The following is a 20,625-nucleotide window of genomic DNA, read 5'->3' on the forward strand; positions in this document are numbered from 1 at the left end:
CCCTTCGGGGAGGTGGTAGCCACCTCGCTGCTTCTCGCCCCCTAGGCCTGGGCTCTGGTCTGTTTCTGCAGCCTGAGCGGAGAACTGGGGGTGGGAGGACTTCTTGGGAAAGAGGTTTGGATTGATTCTGTGTTAGTCAGGGTTCTCCAGAGAAACAGGACCACTCAGATGTTTACACAGGGAGAGATAGAAATAGATTTATTATAAGAAACTAGCTCATGCGATGATGGAGGCGGGCAACTCCCAAGATCTGCAGGGTGAGTCAGCGGGCCGGAGGCCCCAGAGAGCCGGTGGTTGGGTTCCCGTCTGCGTGTGAGGGCCTGAGAACCAGGAGGCCGGGGGTGGGGCGGGCGGGGGCGGGGGGGGGGGGGGTCCCCGCTGAAGATAAACAGGCTTGAGGCCCAGGAAGAGCCGCTGTTGCTATTTGAATCCAGAGGTTGGAAGCCAGGCGGGCAGGAAGGACCGATGCTGGGGAGGACGGGTCTTTCAGGCCCTCAGCTGCTGGGAGGCGGCCCGCCCACTTCAGGGAGGGCAACCTGCTTTGCGCAGTCTCCTGAATTCGCTGTTAATCTCGCCCCGAAAATGCCCTCACAGAGACATGAGGAGGGTGATGGACCGCCTATCTGAGTGCTCTGTGGCTCAGTCAGGGTGACGCATGAAATCAAGCATCGCGGTTCCTCCGACGCCGAGATGGCGCTCGGCCCGGCAGAGCAGCATCTCAGACATGTTGAAAAGATGTTTTGATCCCTAAAATAATGAGAGAAAAGGCCCGAGAGAGAGGTTCCGAACAAGTTCAAGATTTTACCAAATGTTGCAAGGAGTCTGGGAATGCTCATGGTAGTAAAATGCCGGAAAGAAAATTCTGCGTTAAAAGAACGTCTAACCTCTTCGTTGGACGGTCTGCTCAGCGCCACCTTGTCTCTGGATCCATTTTTGTTCGTCGGTTTATGTGGATCATTGTATCCCACATAGGAGTGAGAGCCTGTGATATTTATCGTTCTCCGACTGGCTTGTTTCGCTCTGCATGGTGCTCTCCAGGCCCATCCATGCTGTGGCAAGTGCTATTCTGATCCTGCTTTTTATGAAGAATGTACAATGGAATACCTGAAGGAAAGGGAAGAATTCAGAAAAACTGGAATTCCTACCAAGAAAAGGCTACAGAAGCTTCCAACAAGCATGTAGGCAAATACTCAAATGATACTAACTCTACTCATGGAAATCACAATTACCTAAAATAACGGACTCAAGGAAGTGTGTCTGCTTATCCTAAATTATGGAAATATTAATTATATCTGAAATAAAGTTGTTGTTTTTTTAAAAAAAATTAAGCATCACATTGCGTCGTAGGGGAAGCAGATGGACGAGGGGCCTGCCGAAACGTTAAGAGGATGGTAGTGGCAAGGAGGCCGCGGCCTGGTCGTTAAGTAGCCTGTCGCTGAACTACAGATGTAAGACCTAACACCGCAAAATTCCTAGAGGAAAACACAGGGAATTCGTGCCTTCACATGGATCTTGGCAATGATTTTGTGACTATGATCCCAAAAAAGCACAAGCAACAGAAGCAAATGTCATGCAAGGGGCCGACCTCAGTCGCACGGCTTCTGCCCAGCAAAGGAAACGCCCAACAGAACGGGAAGGTGACCTACGGACGGAGGAGAGAAAGGTTTGCAAACCGCGTATCGGAAAAGGGGTTAACATCCAGTGTATAAGGAACCCATACAACTCCCAAAGGCAAATCACCCAGCTTAAAAACCGGCAAAGGACATTCATAGACAGTTTCCCAAAGAATATATACAAACTAGAAGCTCAGTGCGCAAAATCGCACGGCCTCACCACGCTCACAGCCCCGCCCTCCCGCACCAGTCCTTGGTCGTTATGGCATTAGGGCCACTGGGTTTTTATAATATATTTTATTTTATTTTTTAAAAAATATATTTTATTGATTTTTTTACAGAGAGGAAGGGAGAGGGACAGAGAGTTAGAAACATCAATGAGAGAGAAACATTGATCAGCTGCCTCCTGCACACCCCCCACTGGGGATATGCTCGCAACCAAGGTACATGTACTTGACCGGAATCGAACCCGGGACCCTTCAGTCTGCAGGCCGACGCTCTATCCACTGAGCCAAACTGGTTAGGGCGGTTTTTATAATACAGATGGCCAACGGGCACATGAAAAGGTGCTCCACGCCTCTGATCATCAGGGAAATGCAAACAAAACCACCATGAGATATCCCCTCTCACTGTCAGCACGTCTGTTATCAAAAGACACGTGCTCAGGGCTGGCAGGGTGTGGAGAAAGGGACCCTCGTGCACTATTGGCGGAGCACCGAGGCCCCTCAACATGTTTGAACGGCCCAGCCAGCGTGGCTCCATGGCTGAGCGTCGACCTGTGAACCAGGAGGTCACGATTAGATTCCCAGTCAGGCCTGATACATTGAACTTCATCAAAGACACTGCTGGGAGAATGAATACGCAAGCCACAGGCGGGGGGGGGGGGGGGGGGGAATATTTGCAAACGTTTCTCTGGCCACCGACTGGTATGCAGGATAAATAAAGTACACATACAATTCAATAATAAGATGACAACAACCGAATTTTAAAATGGATAGAAGGCCCTGGCCGGTTTGGCTCAGCGGATAGAGCGTCGGCCTATGGACTCAAGGGTCCTGGGTTCGATTCCGGTCAAGGGCACATGCCCGGGTTGTGGGCTCAGTCCACAGTGGGGGCGGGGGTGCAGGAAGCAGCCAATCAATGATTCCCTCTCATCATTGATGTTTCTCACTCTTCCTTTCCCTTCCTCTCTGAAATCAATTAAAAAATAAATAAATAAAATGGATAAAAGACTTGGACAGACACTCCACAAAAGAAGATACATGAGTGGCCAGTAATCACGTGAAGAAAGTACTTCACATCATTAATGGTCAGGGAAACTTATTTGTGGTATCTTCATTCATAATAGCCCAACACGGGAAAGCGCGGAGGCGTCCGTGATAGGAGAATGGCCGACTGAACGTGGCAGAGTCAGACGATGGCATGAACGCTAAACGCCGATGGTGCGCTGACACACAGGAATCTCAGAAGCATTTTGCTGAGCGGAAGCAGGCGCACACGGATCAGTGCACACGCAGCGAGTCCAGCTACATGCAATCCGCGAGCAGGCTCTTCCGTGGCGGGGAAGTCGGAGCTAGGGTGGCCTGGGGGGTGCGGGGGGGGGGGGGGGCTGGTGGGATGGAGCGCGAGGGACCTTTCTAGGACGACGCTGATTTCTGTATCTTGATAGGAGTTTGGTTGTTAAAAAAGTGCGCTTTTTTATAAATTCAGCAAATGCGTACTTACAATTTGTGCATTTTAGCCCTGGCCCGTGTTTCTCGGTGGTTAGAGTGTCGGACCTCCCACCAAAGGGATGCAGGTTCAATTTTTGATCAAGGGCACATACCTGGGTTGCGGGTCAATCCCAGGCCCGGTCAGGGCATGTGCAGAAGGCAGCCCATCAATGTGTCTCCCTCACATCAATGTTTCTCTCTCTCACTCGCTCCCTCTCCCCCACCTCCTCTCTAAAATTTAATGGAAAACATTTTGAGAATGAACAACAACAAAAAGATTTGTGCATTTTACTGCATGTATATTTTATAGTTGGAGACAAAAAGCTTTAAATAAATATCAAAGTCTAGTTAATAATTTGCATTCTGAAGTATTTAGGGGAGGTGTTCTGATGTCTGTAATTTTCTCTGAAATACATAAAAAAGTAGATGCTTTTATGGGTGGAGAGGGATGGAAAGACAGACAGATGTGTGATCGATCAAACAGCATTAAAAAGTTAGTGGCAGGCACTGTCCAGTGAGGCTCGGTTGGGCGTCCATGCACTGAAAGGTTGCTGGTTCGATTCCCAGTCAGGGCACATGCCGGGTTTTTGGGCTGGATCCCCAGCAGGGGGTGCGCAGGAGGCAGCCGATCAGTGATTCTTAATCATTGATGTTTCTATCTCTCTCTCCCCCACTCTCCCTTTCTCTCTGAAATCAATAAAAATATACATTAAAAAAAAAAAGTCAATGGCAGAATCGAAGTGCTGGATGTACGGGTGTTTACTGCAAAACTCAACACTGTTTGAAATTTTCAATAACAAAACTTGGTAACATTTTATGCATTTGTTCTTATAGTTACCTTTTTAATGTGGGCAAGTGACCGCTATTGACATAACTGTTCCATTTCCAGGGATGATCAACAGCTTCCTTTTAATACTAATTTGTTTAAATAAAAAAGGGACTTTTTTATTGAAGAAAGCTATTCGGTAAATATTAGTATAGATGGTGCATGGATTCGGTCAAGCTCAGGCTGGCCAGGATGGACAGGCTCGGTCTGGGCCGGGGTGTTGAAGTGCACAGGTTCAGGGGGCCGGGGTGTTGAAGTGCACAGGTTCGGGGGGGCCGGGGTATTGAAGTGCACAGGTTCAGGGGGGCCGGGGTGTTGAAGTGCACAGGTTCGGGGGGGCCGGGGTGGAAGCCCCCCTTGCTGCCCCCGCTGTGAGCTGTGCGCCTGGGCGAGCCCCCTGCAGACGGGGATAAGGCGGCCTGGGCAGGGAGGCCTCCTGTGAGCGTGAACAGACAGCCCAGGGAGCGCATTCCATTGGGAGGGCCACACCCCACCCTCCTCCCCGCACGGGATGAGGGCAGAGGACGGGGCCAGCAGGGACAACCGTCTGAAGGATTCGCTGGGGGGGGGGGGGGGGGGGGCGGGGGGTGAAGGGCCCACAGATCGCATGGGGGGGAGAAGCGGAGAGCGAGCTGGCTGGTGCTGAGTGCCGCACAGACGCGATCCCCAGCAGTTCGCTTCCCCAGCCCGCCCTCCTGGTGGGGAGGGGTTGCGCCCCCCGCAGGAGAGGGGGTCAGCCGGTGCCTGTGCGCCTGGGCCTTCGGGTGCAGTGTGAAGAACGCCGGGTTCGGGACTTCGCTTCCTTTAACATCCAGGTCCTCCAGGGGCCTGGGCAGAGAACCAAGAACTTGCCACAGCGGGAGAGAACACCAATCCATTACCACCCTCGCCCCAGCCCCGGGGCAGGTCTGAGGCAGTGCAGCCTGTGCGGCCTGGGCCCCAGGCTTGGTCCCGCCGCTTCCCATCGGGGACCAGCAAGCGTCCTCTCCCAAGCCTCCCTCTCCTCTCCTCGTCCGTCTCACGTGGGCGCTGAATGCCAGGCCGCGTGGAGCCCACAGCAGCGGCACCGCAGCTGGCGACCTGCAGCTGTGGTCACTGTGCGTGTTAACGGGGTCAGGCATGTTCTGAGCACTCTCCATGCCTCACTTCCCGTCATCCCCGCGCCCACAAGGAGGGAGGCGCTGTTCCTGCCTTTGCACGGGTGAGACACGAGGCCTGGAGGAGGAGATGAGCTGACGGACGGTCCTACTTGGGTCTGACTCCCAGCAGCGGCCCCTCCCCGTGTCTCCATTTCCCCCACGTGGGAGCCGGGGCAGCACCAAGGTGAGCATTTCGTCACGTCGGAGCTACATCGAACCCCTGGGAGAGGAAATGTGCATCTTAACGTCGTCCGTTGCGTTTTAGAACGGCTCCCACAATGGGTAGTGACGTAGTGTGTCCCCCTGGCCCTTTTTCAAACTTGATTCTGAGGGAGAGAGGAACATTGACTGTGGTTCCACTTATTTATGCCTTCATCGGTTGATTCTTTTTTAAAAATACATTTTTATTGATCTCAGAGAGGAAAGGGGAGGGAAAGAGAAATGGAAACATCAATGATGAGAGAGAATCATCAATCGGCTGCCTCCTGCACACTCCCACTGGGCATCGAGCCTGTAACCTGGGCATGTGCCCTGGCCGGGCATCAAACTGTGAGCTCCTGGTTCATAGGTCGACGCTCAGGCACTGAGCCACGCCGTCCAGGCCACTGGGTGAGGCTTGCGTGTGCCCTGACGGGGTGGGACCTGAACCTTTGGCGTATGGAGACGACGCTCCAGCTGCAGAGCCACCAGACGGGGCCCGTTGTCCGTTTTAAAGAGCACGTCTTCTCCGTGGCGGGAGTGTGTGGATTCAGGCAAGAACCAGCAAGAGCTCCAACTCTCCTTCTGTGGGGACAGGTTACAGGTGGTGATTCCTCCGCACGCCTTCTCCGCCCAAGCCCTTCGAAGCCGGCTGCTGTCTCAGACACTTCACCGTGGCCTCCATCCCTCCGAACGCCTGGCTCTCGCAGACACGTTTCCTAAAGCCGGAAGGGCACTGCTTGCCCCCACCCCACCCCCCATGTCACCGTACCTGCCTGGGCAAGAGTCTACCCGTGCAGAGGGCTCCTGGGGAACTGAGGTGTCCCAGGGCAGCATAACTAAAAGCTGATCAGCACCAACTTGACAGCCACCGATGGCAGGTCCGCCGTCCCCAGGCAGGACGGGCTGGACGCATGGGGGGCTGTCAGCTCAGCCCCGAGACCTGCTGCCATGTAAGGCCGCCCAGCTCTGTGCCCTGGCACCTTCCTGCCCAGCCACCACGGAGCAGATGGGCTGAAGGGTAAACATGAGGCTCTCAGCTCTCCCGGAGGAATCTCTTTTCCTGCTGATATATATTTTAAAATATGATTTCAGAGAGGAAGGGCGAGGGAGAGAGAGATGGAAACATCAATGATGAGAGAGAATCATCGATCGGCTGCCTCCTGCACGTCCCCTATTGGGGATCGAGCCCACAACCCGGGCATGTGCCCTTGACCGGAATCGAACCCGGTACCCATCAGTCCACAGGCCGACGCTCTATCCACTGAGCCACACCAGCCAGGGCTCCCTGGTGATATTTCGAAGAGGAGCCAGGTTTTTGCTGGTGCCGCCCTGTCCGGAGGTGAAGACACAGACCAGGTGACCGCCAGGTAGTGCCCGGAGCCAGACAGAGAGGCCTCCGCGTGGCCGGGACGGACACGCTCCGTGGAAGGCGCACAGCTCAGGCAACGGTGCTTGGCTTGTGGATTCTGACGGCTTCAAATGCCTCCGTGAGGAAACGATGGGAAAAGGACAGACTTTACTGACCCAGTTTGATGCGCCTGGAGACGGGACTCGCGAGGCCACTTCAGATGGGCCGGGGCAGGGCCAGACGCTCAGGGGCCTGGCGCGGGCGGGAATGAGGTCAGCGAGTGGTGATGTGTCAGACGGAGAGGAATGAGCGTAGCTTCTGTTGGGCAGGGCCTGGGGGGGCCGCCGGCCCTGGCTGCGTGCTTATTAATTGTTGTGTTATTTTTACCGCACTGTGGCCGGCCTCGTTTTCCTTCATGCCTAATAAAGGGAAAAGCTGTTTACATAGCACCCCTGTGCCTGACACTGAGCAGCTGAGGCTCGCAAGGCCTTCCCTCGTGGAGATGACACAAGCCAGCAGCCGGGGAGGAAAACAGCTCCGTCCGCAGCGGCCAGGCCCAGGTGGCAGTGGCGGCGGCTGGGTGGTGTGTCACGTGAGACAAAACCAGGACAAGGAGAGATCAGACCCCCGGGAACAGCTCCAAGTGCAGAGTTGGCTACGGGGGTGGATGGCGTCAGCGCCAGGGGAGACGGGCCAGCCGCTGCCCGTTCTCGAGGCTCCCGCAGCCCAGATCTCTGTCCATAAACCGCCTGCGCAACCTTCTCCCCACGTCAACGGGGCTGAGACAATGGCCAGGGGCTGCGGTGAGTTCCAGGATGACATCTGTCTTCGCGTCTGCCCTGCTCTGCCTTCTCTCACGCCCGCCCCCTGCGTAGGTGAGCGCTGCGGATTTTTCCATCGAAGGTCTCGTGACCACGGTCTGTTTTCTCTCCGGCCTCCCCTGGCTCTACCGCAGGCTCGGCTCTCCATCTGCGGATGAGACGGCCCTGCACAGAGCTCTGGTGACCTTCCCGACCGGCCAGGCGTGTAGGACACTGGTGACCCTGCTACCTGCCGAGGGCTGGCTGTGTGCTGCATCCCTCTCTCGCCTGACGGTCACCGCTGGTTAAGATAGGGAGCGTCACCGTCCCATTTGACAGAGGGGGAAACCGAGGCTCAGGCCAACCTGTCCATCCAGCAAGGAAGCGGCGGAGGCAGAACGTGAACTGGTCACCAGTGCCTCTGCTTCCTCCCGCCACCCCGGTGACGGTGACAGAGCGCCTCCGGGAAAGGTCCTGGCCGAGTCCCGCCCCCTCCCCACGTGACGCACAGGTCACGCCTCAGAACCGGCAAGTTCTTTTGCTACAGTTTGTCAAAGTGGAGCTTTCTGTGTCCCGGGAGCAAGCTCGGCAGCCTGGGAGGCAGGCCGGACGAAACCAGGCTCGGGAGTCTCTCTGTCTGTTGTTAATTCTCACCCGAGGATATTTTTCCTTTGATTTTTAGAGAGTGGGAGAGAAAGAAACATCGATGTGAGAGAGACACATCCAGTGGTTGCCTCCTGCACGCGCCGCAACCAGGGCCCGGGCTGGGGAAGGGCCTGCAACCAAGGTACGTGCCCTTGACCAGAATCGAACCCGGGACCCTCAGTCTGCAGGCCGATGCTCTACCCACTGAGCAACACCGGTCAGGCAAGATGCTGGCTTTTTCACTGAATAGCTCCTTGACCCTGAAAGCTCCTCTCTCTGAGGCCCCTTCTGTACAAGACGGCTCAAGCCACTGGCCTGGAGGAGCGACATCACGTAGGTACAGGCTGGTTCGCCTTCTCCTGAGCCAGGGCGCTGAGGCGCTGAGGAGTGGGCAGGGCCGCGAGGAGGCTCCAAGGGGACCCACAGCCCAACAGTGCTGGGAACGCGTACCTCCTCCCACCCACAGCTCGTCCCTCCTCCCACCCTCAGCTCGTACCTCCTCCCACCCACAGCTCGTACCTCCTCCACCCACAGCTCGTACCTCCTCCCACCCACAGCTCGTCCCTCCTCCCACCCTCAGCTCGTCCCTCCTCCCACCCTCAGCTCGTACCTCCTCCCACCCACAGCTCGTCCCTCCTCCCACCCACAGCTCGTCCCTCCTCCCCACCCACAGCTCGTACCTCCTCCCACCCACAGCTCGTACCTCCTCCACCCACAGCTCGTACCTCCTCCCACCCACAGCTCGTCCCTCCTCCCACCCTCAGCTCGTACCTCCTCCCACCCACAGCTCGTACCTCCTCCCACCCACAGCTCGTCCCTCCTCCCACCCTCAGCTCGTCCCTCCTCCCACCCACAGCTAGTACCTCCTCCCACCCACAGCTCGTCCCTCCTCCCACCCTCAGCTCGTCCCTCCTCCCACCCTCAGCTCGTCCCTCCTCCCACCCACAGCTCGTCCCTCCTCCCCACCCACAGCTCGTCCCTCCTCCCCACCCACAGCTAGTACCTCCTCCCACCCACAGCTCGTCCCTCCTCCCACCCACAGCTCGTCCCTCCTCCCCACCCACAGCTAGTACCTCCTCCCACCCACAGCTCGTCCCTCCTCCCCACCCACAGCTCGTGATCACCAGCCATCTGCTTATCAGCTCTGCCGCCTTCCTAACGCCGGCGTTACCGGGCAGGCCCGGGCTGCGAGATCACCGTCCCACAAGGATCACAGCTCCAAGGGCACAAGCCCCCCTCAGGCCGCCCCTAGCAACTAAACACTTGCAACTCACTCATTCTTAAGACACTGTTTATGTTACTCTGTCAACTGTGATCATTGTGAAGACTGTAGAAATAGAGAAAAAGCTGGCTACAGTGTTATACAGAAATGAAAGCTATGACTGTGTCCTTGTAAAATTCTATAAACCTGTCTATGGCTTATATGAAGTAATTGTGCAAAGACTGGGAATTTTGATTTTCCGCCTTAAAACATTCTCTAATATTCGGTTATCGTTGTTTACAAAGTGACATTTTAGAGAAAGGAAACCTGAGAGGAAGTTGGCTGTTACGCAGCACACACACCCACTCCTCCCGCTGTGCCTTCCAGACTCGGGCCGGGGGTCTTGGACCCGCTTCCCTGGGCAGGAAGCCCCGCTGGACTGGAGGGGAGGACCACCTGCCCACCCGGGCTCAGGGAAGCGGAAGCACTGAGCGGGCACATCTGCTTCCCTACACTGCCCTCCTGTGGCAGAGGCCGGCCAGAGCCCAGCCAGGCCTGCCTGCCAGCAGCACTTTGACCAACCACTTTTTAAAAAAATATTTTTATTTATTTCAGAGAGGAAGGGAAAGGGAGAGAGATTGAAACATCAATAATTGGGGATTGAGCCGGCCACCTGGGCATTCGCCCTTGACCAGAATTGAACCCGGGACCCTTCAGTCCACAGGCCGACACGCTATCCTCTGAGCCAAACCAGCTAGGGCTTTTTGTTTTTTCTTTAAAAAAACATATTTAATTAATTAGCTAATTTTCAAACCAGTTATTGGGCATATGTAATTTTTAAGTAGAAGGAGTAATCACAAAAACTATTAATATTGTTTTTCTTTAATCACTGTTTTCTGCAGGTAAAATGGATACACATTTACGTAATAACACAACATCTGCTTCTTGTTAAACACCTGACTTCAGAATCACCAGCGAAAGTCAACTCAGCATTGGTGGTTGCAGGCAAGTCGCCGTTTTAAAGGCAATTCCGTGTGTGTCACGCTTCTACACCGCACGTGAGGCCGAGGGCTGAACAAGCAGTGCTAGCGTGAGCCTGAACATGTCGCCTCCTGGAGAGGTGGCCCTCCCGGGCAGGGCGGGCGCGGTGGGCTGAGGGGAAGGAAAAGGGGCAGGGGCGCCAGCCGGCAGCGGCAGTGAGGCCCTGTGAGGCCCGTGGGGCCCGTGGGCGAGCTCCGCGCAGGCCGGGCGCGCTCAGCGCTCACCGCGGCTTCTCGAAGAGGTACTCGAGGTCCGGGGCGCGCAGCCGCTGCTCCTTGTTTTTGTTTTTAGCGAAGTCTCTCAGCAGCGCCAGGATTTCATTTTCAAATATTTCTGGGGCCGGTTTTGCTTCTGCAAGAGAAGAGCAGGCAGAACGACCTGTGTCAGTCAGTCAACAGTTAGCGAAGGATCTTGAACTTTGAGACGCCGGCCTCGGCCTGGAGGCTCGGGGGGTGCAGCCGGCTCCTTTCTCCCTCTCAGTGCACACGCAGCCACGGACGGCACGTAGACCGGCCCCAAGCGCAGGCACGGCTGCCTGTGCCTTTGACTAGCCTGACTGGGGCCGCTGCTCCGGCTGGGCTCCGTGCCGTCCGTGGCTGCTCTTGTGCGCCGACGGCAGAGCCGGTGCAGCGGCCACCGTACGGCCACCAGGCTGAAACCTTCACCATCTGGTCTTTTATAAACAAGGTTCCCGCCTGCACCCCGGCCTGCCCCATCTCCACAGCACCACGCTGCCCTGCATTTGGTATTTCCGTTGTTCTTGGTGATTATGTTTTCCTTTCTAGTCTATACACTTCCTGAGGCAACTGCGGTCCTTGGTTGTAGGTGACAGAAAGTAGTAACTCAAGTCACTTAAGCAAAAAGGGATTCGCTGGAAGGCAATTGGAGGCCCACAAAGCGGACATGAACCCGAGGAAGCAGATCGGAAGGGACGAAGGCATGGAAAGCAGAGATGAGGAGGCCAGCCTCAGTCTAGGGGGGCAGTTGGCAGGGCGCGGCTCACCTCCAACCTTTCTTTCCGCCCCGAGACCCTCAAGATTCAAACGACAAGCAAAGCCCCTTCTCCCCCTCGCCCCCCGGAAGCTGCGGTGATGTGTGCGGGAATCACCCTCCCTCCAAGGCTAACACGCCGCCAGGAGGGCATTCCTCAACACCAAGTCTGGGCCCCCTCAGCACAGGGCCTAGCACCCGGGGCCAGGCCTTGGGGTTCTGTAACGATCAAAGTAAGATCGAGGGGCTCGGGCCCCTAGGGTGTGACGGTGGGAAAGAGCACTGCTCCCCTCCCAACAGGAAGCAGGTGGACTGGACTCCCGCGTCCTCGTGAGGCCATGAGCGCTGAGGTCACAGACCCCGAGCAGAGTGAAACCTATGGGGCCCCCCAGGAGACGGGGACCTGAGCACGTGCTGGCCCGAGCCCGAGCACAGAAGAGGCACCGGGCAGGACACAAACAGGGCGAAGCCTCGGCTGAATGTCAATGAGCTGCTAAAAGCCGCCGTGCACTAGCCACGGACGCAGGGGAGTCCCACCCACAGACAGGTTCTCTCACCCGAGGATGCTCCTGACAAGCCTGGTTCAGGACGGGAGGCTGGAGAGAAAACCTCCCTCAAGGACGCAGGCCCGGAGGAGGGGAGCAGACCCCACGGCGAAGAAAGCCTGAAGCCCGGCCCAGCCCTGCCTTCCGCAGAAAAGCCTCCGGGAGCAGGTGAGCAAACCCTGTCTCCCCCGGGCATACGAGGACCCATGTGGGCTGATGGGAGGGTAAAGGAAAAGCAAGTCCTCCCCCGTGGGATGAGCAGGTGGGTTGCTGAGAAGGCCCACCCCTCAGACCTAGGGCTACAGGGACTGAGCTGGGCGGGGCTCACAGAGACCCTCCCCCTTTCCCCTCTCCACACTAACAAGCACCAAGTAGAGAGCAGCAGGCTCTACAACGGGGGAGGGGAAAAGCAGGGATAGAGACTCCCGCTGAGGCACAGACATGCAAAGAAGGCTGGAAGTGGAGGGTGAACAGAAGCACTGCAGAAATGGCCTCTGAAGTTCCGTCCCTCCCTAGCACATGGTCACAGTAGGGCTGGTGGGGCACCGAGGGGAGCCAGAGCAACAATACATCCAAAGTGAGCTTCACTCTTCACCCGACTGACCCCCATGCTAACAGCTGGACACACACAGGCCACTTCTAGGCATAAATACTACCTACCTCAGTCTTCCTGGTCTTCCTCACGATGTCTAACATTCAACACACAATGAGGAGATACACACACACACACACACACACACACACACACACAGTCAAGGGACAAAGCAATCCACAGAAACAGACCAAGGGATGACCCAGATGTTAGACTCTTAGGGAATTTAAAGCAACTATGACTAACATGTTAAAGGCCCTAGTGCAGCGGTTCTCAACCTGTGGGTCGCGACCCCTTTGGCGGTCGAACAACCCTTTCACAGGGGTCGCCTAAGACCATCCTGCATATCAGATATTTACATTACGATTCATAACAGTAGCAACGTTACAGTTATGAAGTAGCAACGAAAATAATTTTATGGTTGGGTCATCACATGAGGAACTGTATTTGAAGGGCCAGAAGGTTGAGAACCACTGCCCTAGTGGAAAAAGGAGACACAAATGGATGAACCGGTGAGGAACTCCAGCACAGGTGGAAACTGTAAAAGTGAAAGGGGAAGGTTAAAAATAAAAGCAAGCAGCCCTGGCCGGTATGGCTCAGCTGGAGGGTTGTCCCATGCACTGAGGGGTCACTGGTCAAGGCACATGCACGGGCTGCGGGTTCGGTCCCCGGTCAGGGTGCTGGGATGCGTGTGAGAGGCAACCGACGTTTCTCTCTCACGTCGATGTTTCTCTCTCTCTCTCCCTCTACCTTCCGCTCTCTCTGAAATCAATAAAAACATATTTAATAAATAAATAAAAATAAGCAAATAAGCAGAATGACCTCAACAGGTCCATCCTGACATTTGATATAGTGAACTGAGGATAGGTCCATAGATATTATCCAACACAAATTACCCAAACCGATGCATAAAAAAAAAAAAAAGAGTAAGAGACACAGAACAATCCAAAAACTAAGAAATAATATTCAACAGTCTAACCTAAGTGTAATTGGACCCAACGTGCCCAGAGAACCCAAAGCAGGATAAATACCAAACACAAGCATCTAGCATATCACATTCAAACTGCTAGAAGCCAAAGATAAAATGCTGGAAACATTCAGAAAGAAAAGATACATTATATAGAAAGGAACAAAGACACAGCAGACCCCATGCCAAAAACCAGGCAGACCAGAAAATGGCACATGGTAACACTAAGGGAATTTGAAGCTGCTGGTACAAGGTAACCAAAGCAACAACAACCCAAATCCAGCTCAACTGAACAGACTGACTCAGTCCTCCAGCCTAGCAAAAAGTGTGCCCCTATAATGTGAGGAAAAATTGTGAACCTATAATTCTATATCCAGTGAAAATATCTTTCAAAGATGCCAAAAGCAGCAGACCTACACTACAAGAAATATTAAAGGAAATTCTTCAGGAATATGATACCAGATGGAAACATGGATCTACATAAAGAAATGAAGAACTCAGAGATGATTAAAATAAGGTAATATAAAATACTAGAGGCCCGGTGCACAACATTTGTGTACTGGGTGGGGTCTCTCAGCCTGACTTGTGCCTTCTTGCAGTCTGGGACCCCTCAGGGGATGTCCGCCTGCTGGCTTAGGCCCGCTCAGCGCGGGGAGCAGGCCTAAGCTGGCAGGTGGACATCCCCCGAGGGGTCCTTAGCTGCCGGGGTTCTTGTTCCGGCATTAAGAAGGGGTTTAGCAATCTAGAGAAGGGCTATGTGTAACTTAATAAAGAGTCCAGAGACAAAACATAATTTTGAAAGGCATTTGGGGGTCAGAGGAGCCTAGCTAAAGAAACTAAGATCTCCTCATCTCAGGACCCCTTGCTTTTTATTAACACAATTTGTCCTAAGGTGAGGCGGAGATATACACATCAAAGGGTCAGGTTTCGTATACAGAGGTCATTGTCAGATTATCAGGTTTTGGAGAAACTGCCTTCGGCTGTTCAGGTGTTTGGCCAGTAGGAGGCAATAACATGTAGATTAAGATGCCCTTAGCTGTCTGGCAGCAAGCAATTATCCTTTTCAGGTTTGGGAAAATGCCCTTCAGCCACTCGATTCAGCCCTGCTGCCTGGAATTGGCTTCCGGAACTTAGTGCTGCAGAGGTGGGAGAGGTTCCCGCCACTGCCGCTGTGCTCACTAGCCGTGAGCCCGGCTTCTGGCTGAGCGGCACTCCACCTGTGGGAGCGCACTGACCACCAGGGGGCAGCTCCTGCATTGAGCGTCTGCCCCCTGGTGGTCAGTGCATGTCATAGCAACTGGTCATTCTGCCATTCAGTCAATTTGCATATTAGCCTCTTATTATATAGGATAATGTAATTATGTGTTATATAAATGTTACATATTACATTATCCATGTATTTACATATAAGATACTATGTTATAACTTTTATATATGTATATGCTATCCTTTTCCTTATTTTAAATTGCTCTGTAGATAATTGTCTGAAGTAAAACAACAGAAATGTAGTGTAGGCTTACAGCATAAGTAAAAATAGAAAGTATGACAATAGCACAAAAGATGGGAGGGAGGAATTGGAGTGAGTGTGCTACTGTAAAGTTCTTACATTATACATGAAGTACTATAATATTACTTGAAGGTAGACTGTGGTTAATTAAAGATGTAGACTGCAAGCCCTAGGGCAATCACTAAAAAAATTATAAAGAGAGGTATAAATAATAAAGCAAAAGTGGAGTAAAATTTAAAATACTCATTTAAAAACCCCCGTGGAAATAGAGGGGAAAAGGAACAAAGAACAGATGAAAGAAATGGAAAACAAAATGATGGTAAATTTTAATGCAATCACATTGATAATTAATTATATGTAAATGACCAAAACAAACCAATGAACAGATAGAGATGATAAGATTGGACAAAAAAATAAAGACTAAATATGTTGTCTGCAAGAGGCTCAATTTAAAGTAAAAGAACGGCGCACAAGGCTTGTGAAATCCCCGCCTGTGAGCACGACCGGTCATGTCGCTGCGGCACAGTTGGCCTTGGGACAGGGAACTTTTCCAAGTGGTTTTGACCTCATCACATGAGCTCTATTAAAAGCAGGGTTTTCTCCAGGAGGTGACAGAAGGGGAAACCGGGTAGCTTTGAAGCCTGAGAGGGATTCCTTGTGAGGGAGGCTCCGCTGCTGAGCTGGAGGGGCCACAGGGCACAGATCTGAGAGTGGCTGAAAGGAGCTGAAAGAGATCAGCAACTCCAAGACCACTGGGACGTCAGTCCTACAACCTGAATGAGTTCCCAGACTGTGAGATCTGGGCACAGCTCTGAGCTAACAGACAGGGGTTGTCTGTGGGAGTGGTGAGGTGGAGGGGGCTTATGGGGGGGAACATCTGTAATACTTTGAACAATAAAGATAAATTTTAAAAAATAAAGTCACTAAGTTTGTGTTAATTTACTACATAGCAACAGAAAACTGATATAGATGGAAAAACACATACCATGCAAACACTCATCAAAAGCACGTGGAGTGACTAAATTATGATCAGATACTTTGGAACAAGGAACACTATCAGCAATAAAGACAGGCATTATCTACAAAAATAAAAGCACAATATGCTAATTAGACCGGACAACCTTCCTGACGAAGCCAGTGGCCGTAGGGAAGCTGGTACCGGCAGCCGGGGGAAGGAAGGCTACCTCTGCATGAATTTTGTGCATCGGGCCTCTGGGATAATGAAAAAGGAGTCAATTCATCAAGAAGATATAACAATCCTGCCCTGACTGGTTTGGCTCAGTAGATAGAGCCGATGCCTGTGGACTTAAAGGTCCCGGGTTCGATTCCGGTCAAGGGCATGTACCTCAGTTGCAGGCGCATCCCAGTAGGGGGTGTGCAGGAAGCAGCTGATCAATGTTTCTCTCTCATCGATGTTTCTGGCTCTCTATTCCTCTCCCTTCCTCTTTGTAAAAAATCAATAAAATATATTTTTTTTAAAAAAAGAAGAAGATATAACAATCCTAATAACAGAGCTTCAAAATATATGAAGAAAAACTGAGAGAACTGAAAGGAGTAATAAATCCACAATTACGGATGGAGATTATACAGTCCTCTCTTACTAACGGATAGAACGAGTACCGAGGAAATCTGTCAGAACAGAGGAGACACGGACCTGCAGAACGGCTCCTATTTTGTGACGCACGTTGAGTGGGAACAAAAACACAGAAGACCCAGAGGGTGCGAGAACGGGTGAGACGGCCGTTTCTGGCTCCACTCCAGTCCCAGCCGAGTCTTCCCTCAACCTGCCTCGGAGACCTGTACAGTCTCACTAAATTCCCCTTTCTGCTTACGTTACACAGAATAGGTGTCTACTGTTTGCACACAAAGAACCTTAACTAAGCAGACAAATGTTACACACTTTGGAAAAATGAACAGTGTCTGGTGAATGTCTATTTGCACGAATAAAGGGGGGGGGGGGGGTAATTGCCTAGGATATAATTCCAGACTCAAATCAGCCCAAGTCATCCTACTTTTCACATTCCGCTTACCTCCCCCGCCCCCCGCCCCCGTACCTGTAGCCCAGTGGTAAATATCCCAGTCATTACTGGGCTCGTTAATCAGGCGATCATACAGGTTCAGCTGTTTCTCTGTCATTTGATGCAGATATTCTTTAGCAAAGAGGCTAAAAACGAGAGAGAGAGAGAGAGAGAGAGAGAGAGAGAGAGAGAGAGAAGTTAAAAGGCCGGTCGTCTCCAGCCGAAGAGCAATGGCCCCCAGCCCCGCCCCCACCTGAGCAGGATGCAGTTCTCCAGCATCCCCCGCTTCCGGCTCTCATACAGCAGGCGGGCTCTTTTGGTCTCTATGGGCTCATCAGGTCGCTCCTGCCATGGAGGCAGAGGGATTTCAATCATATCCTTCTGGGAATCTGACGGGCTGTCACCTCTGTAGAAACGGCTGAAAGACGTCACGCTGGGCAAAGGAGACACGAGGTGCTGCCTTGACAGAGCAAGCATCTGAAACAAACAGACCAGACATCTTTTTAGCATCCGACCCCGTCACCCTCCACATGCACTAGGCGCCAAACGTGTCGGAGTTCAGCCAGTCCTCCAGAAGCTTCGCTGAGACTGGCCCCACGTTACAGCTTAGAGGCCCAGGCTCAGGGAGGCGAGAACACGGACCCAGGTCTCTCCGACAGTAACTGCAGTCAGACCCGAAAGCCAGCTCTGACGGCTTCCAAAGTTCTTCAGCAGAGTATGTGCTCCCCCGATGCACTGCCTTCCGGTGCGGTGTGTACTCTTGTCTCTTGACCGTGTTAAAATCTGAGCATGCAGTGATGGCATGGGCCCTAAGCCTCCAAGGGCTCCCAATCTAGAGAAGGGCAAAGCCTACCACGATGCCATGAGAAGGTGTTCGTGTCAGCAAGATGGCAGGACAGGACACACTCTCCTGCTCCCAGAAACCATCAACTCCGTAACACAAGGACCGGTTCTCTTTAAGAGAAATCCCGAAACCAGTGAAGAGGCTCCCAAACCCCCGGCAAGCACAGAGCAGCTGCATCAAAGCTGGAAGGAAAAGCCATGACAGTCATTCATCTCGGTCCCTCCCCCTGGCTCAGCCTGAGCCGACTGAGGAAAATCCTCAGCTCCTGGCGTCTCCCTCAGGAGAGAAAGGGGAGCCTGAGACATACGCCCAGCATGCCGACCTCTCGGGGGGCTGCCAGATTGGCTAGTGTTTGTTCTCTCTGAATCTAAGTGCTGGCAGGAGACGGCACCAGGTTGGGTGCTGTTGAGAACAAAGGCAAGGGTTTGGACTGGCCCACACTCCCCCACCATGGCCCCTGCCTCTGGCTCAGCATAGAACGAGCAGAAGAAAACCCCCAACTCCTGGCTTTTTACATGGAAATGTATTAAAACTCCCCAACCAAAATACATAGAGTGACCAAATGGATAAAACAATGAGATCCAACTGCCCTGGCCAGTGTGGCTCAGTTGGTTGGAGCATCGTCCCGTATATGGAAAGGTCGCAGGGTAAATCCCTGGTCAGGGCTCGTATGAGAAGGCAACCGATCAATGTTTCTCTCACCCATTGACGTATCTCTCTCTCCTTCCCCTCTCTCTCTCAAGTCAATAAGCATGTCCCTGGGTGAAGATTTGGAAAATAATAATAATAAGTAAGACCCAAATATATGCTGTTACAAGAGACTCATTTTAGATGTAAGGATACACATGGGCTGAAGTGAAAGGATGAAAAAAACATACTCCATGCAAAAGTGAGCAGAATGACCCTACTCATCTCAGACAACACAGACTTTAAGTAAAAAACTGTCAGGGGAAAAAAAACCTGCCAGAAGATAAAGAAGGGCATCTATCTATCTATATATAAAAGGCTAATATGCAAAGTATCCCTCAGAAATTCAGTCGGGAGACCGAGAGTTTGACTGCTCGCTATGGCGTGTGCTGACCACCAGGGGGCGGCACAGAACAAAGGAAGACCCCGGCCAGCAGCCAGAAGGCCCTGATGGCCCTGATCACTGGTCAGGCCTAGAAACCCTACCCATGCATGAATTTCGTGCAACAGGCCTCTAGTTCTCATAATAAAAGCCCAATATGCTAAGTGTCTGGTTGTCCAGTCGACCGTTCAACCAATCAAAGCGTAATGCTAATGATATGCTAAGGACGCTCAACTGCTTGCTATGATGTGCACTGACCACCAGGGGGCAGATGCTCCAACCAGTAGGTTAGCTTGCTGCTGGAGTCCAGCCAATAGGGACTGAGCAAGACAGGCCAGACATGCCCTGGAGCCCTCCCAAAGTCCCTCCCCACCAGGGACCAGATGCAGGGAGCCAAGCAGGAGCAGTGAGCAGGTGGGCGGTAAGGAGCCAGGGGTCCTGGACTGCGAGAGGGTGCAGGCCAGGCTGAGGGGACCCCCCACACATACTCCAGTGCACGAATTTCATGCACCAGGCCTCTAGTGTAATGATAAAAAGGGCAATTCATCAGCAAGATATAACAATGATAAATACACATGCAATCAACACCAGAGCACCCAAACCTTATGTAGCAAACATTGACCAAATGGAGAAATAGCAACATAATGATAGATTTCAATACCTCACAGAGCATCCAAGCAGAGATCCATTCGGAAACAGAGAACTTGAACAACACTATAGACCCAGCTGACCAAACAGACAAAGACAGAACATTGCACCCACCAGCCGCAAGAATATGCTCTGCTCAAGCACACTGAGCACTTGGCCCAGGGGAGATCCCAGGTGAAGTTACAAAACGGAGTCCAAGGAGCTGGAAATTATACGAGACCTTCTCTGACCACAATGGAAGGAAACTGGAACATGTGTAAGTACGCGAAACCAACACACTTAACCGATGGTTCAAATGAGTCAAAGAAGAGATCAGACGGGAAATCGGGAACTATCTTGAGACAAAAGACACCGCATACGAAATGCTACTGGGTGCAGCAAAAAGGAGCACCGAGAGAGAGGTGGACAGGGGTAAACACTACACGGAAAAGGAAGGAAGGCCGTACGATGCGGCGTGCAATGGTGCCAGGTATCAGGAAAGACAAGAACAGAGACTGGGGCGCCCTGAGGACCCCGGGCCCCCCTCCCCGCCGGGGAACAGGTGAAAGCCGCACCGGGCCTGCAGGAAGGCGGATCTAGCTCATACACGACAGGACAGGCACCGCGGGCTCGGGAGGGGGGGGCGGGGCGACTGGAACCTCCCAACTTTGCGAGAAGGACCTCTCCTTGGCCTGCCCTTGGGCCTGCCCTTGCCCCGGGCCGTGAGCAGCTGGACGCTGCTCGCGGGCTGAAGACGGAGGAGGAGGATGAGCTCGGCGCCCGCGGCGGCCCGCCTGGGGCCCCACAACCTCCACGCTCCTCACCCGCGTCAGAGCCGGCAACGCAGCGGCCAGTGCCATTTCGCCCCTACCTGGACCGGAAGCCGGTCCCCCGGCCACTTCCGGGAACTCCCGGAGCCGGAAGACACTTCCCTGCGTCT

At 53.1% G+C, this 20,625-nt stretch overlaps 1 protein-coding gene and 1 pseudogene across 1 annotated transcript; one reads left to right on the forward strand and one right to left on the reverse strand.

The window, feature by feature from the left end:
- Positions 1–690: 690 nt before the first annotated feature.
- On the forward strand, positions 691–1,187 carry LOC139017766 (COX assembly mitochondrial protein homolog; annotated as a pseudogene).
- A 9,164-nt stretch (positions 1,188–10,351) lies between these two features.
- Positions 10,352–20,593, reverse strand: SDHAF2 (succinate dehydrogenase complex assembly factor 2). Its single transcript, XM_070427216.1, has 4 exons — positions 20,510–20,593; positions 17,399–17,622; positions 17,182–17,291; positions 10,352–10,877 (listed from the first exon to the last, which is right to left on the reverse strand). Exons 1-4 carry the CDS (start codon positions 20,543–20,545, stop codon positions 10,747–10,749), a joined length of 501 nt encoding a protein of 166 aa, XP_070283317.1. The 5' UTR covers positions 20,546–20,593; the 3' UTR covers positions 10,352–10,746.
- Between the last annotated feature and the right edge of the window lie 32 nt (positions 20,594–20,625).

Source organism: Myotis yumanensis, unplaced genomic scaffold (assembly GCF_028538775.1).
Source record: "Myotis yumanensis isolate MYYU_CA2020_CCGP unplaced genomic scaffold, mMyoYum1.0.hap1 SCAF_10, whole genome shotgun sequence".
Taxonomy (NCBI): domain Eukaryota; kingdom Metazoa; phylum Chordata; class Mammalia; order Chiroptera; family Vespertilionidae; genus Myotis; species Myotis yumanensis.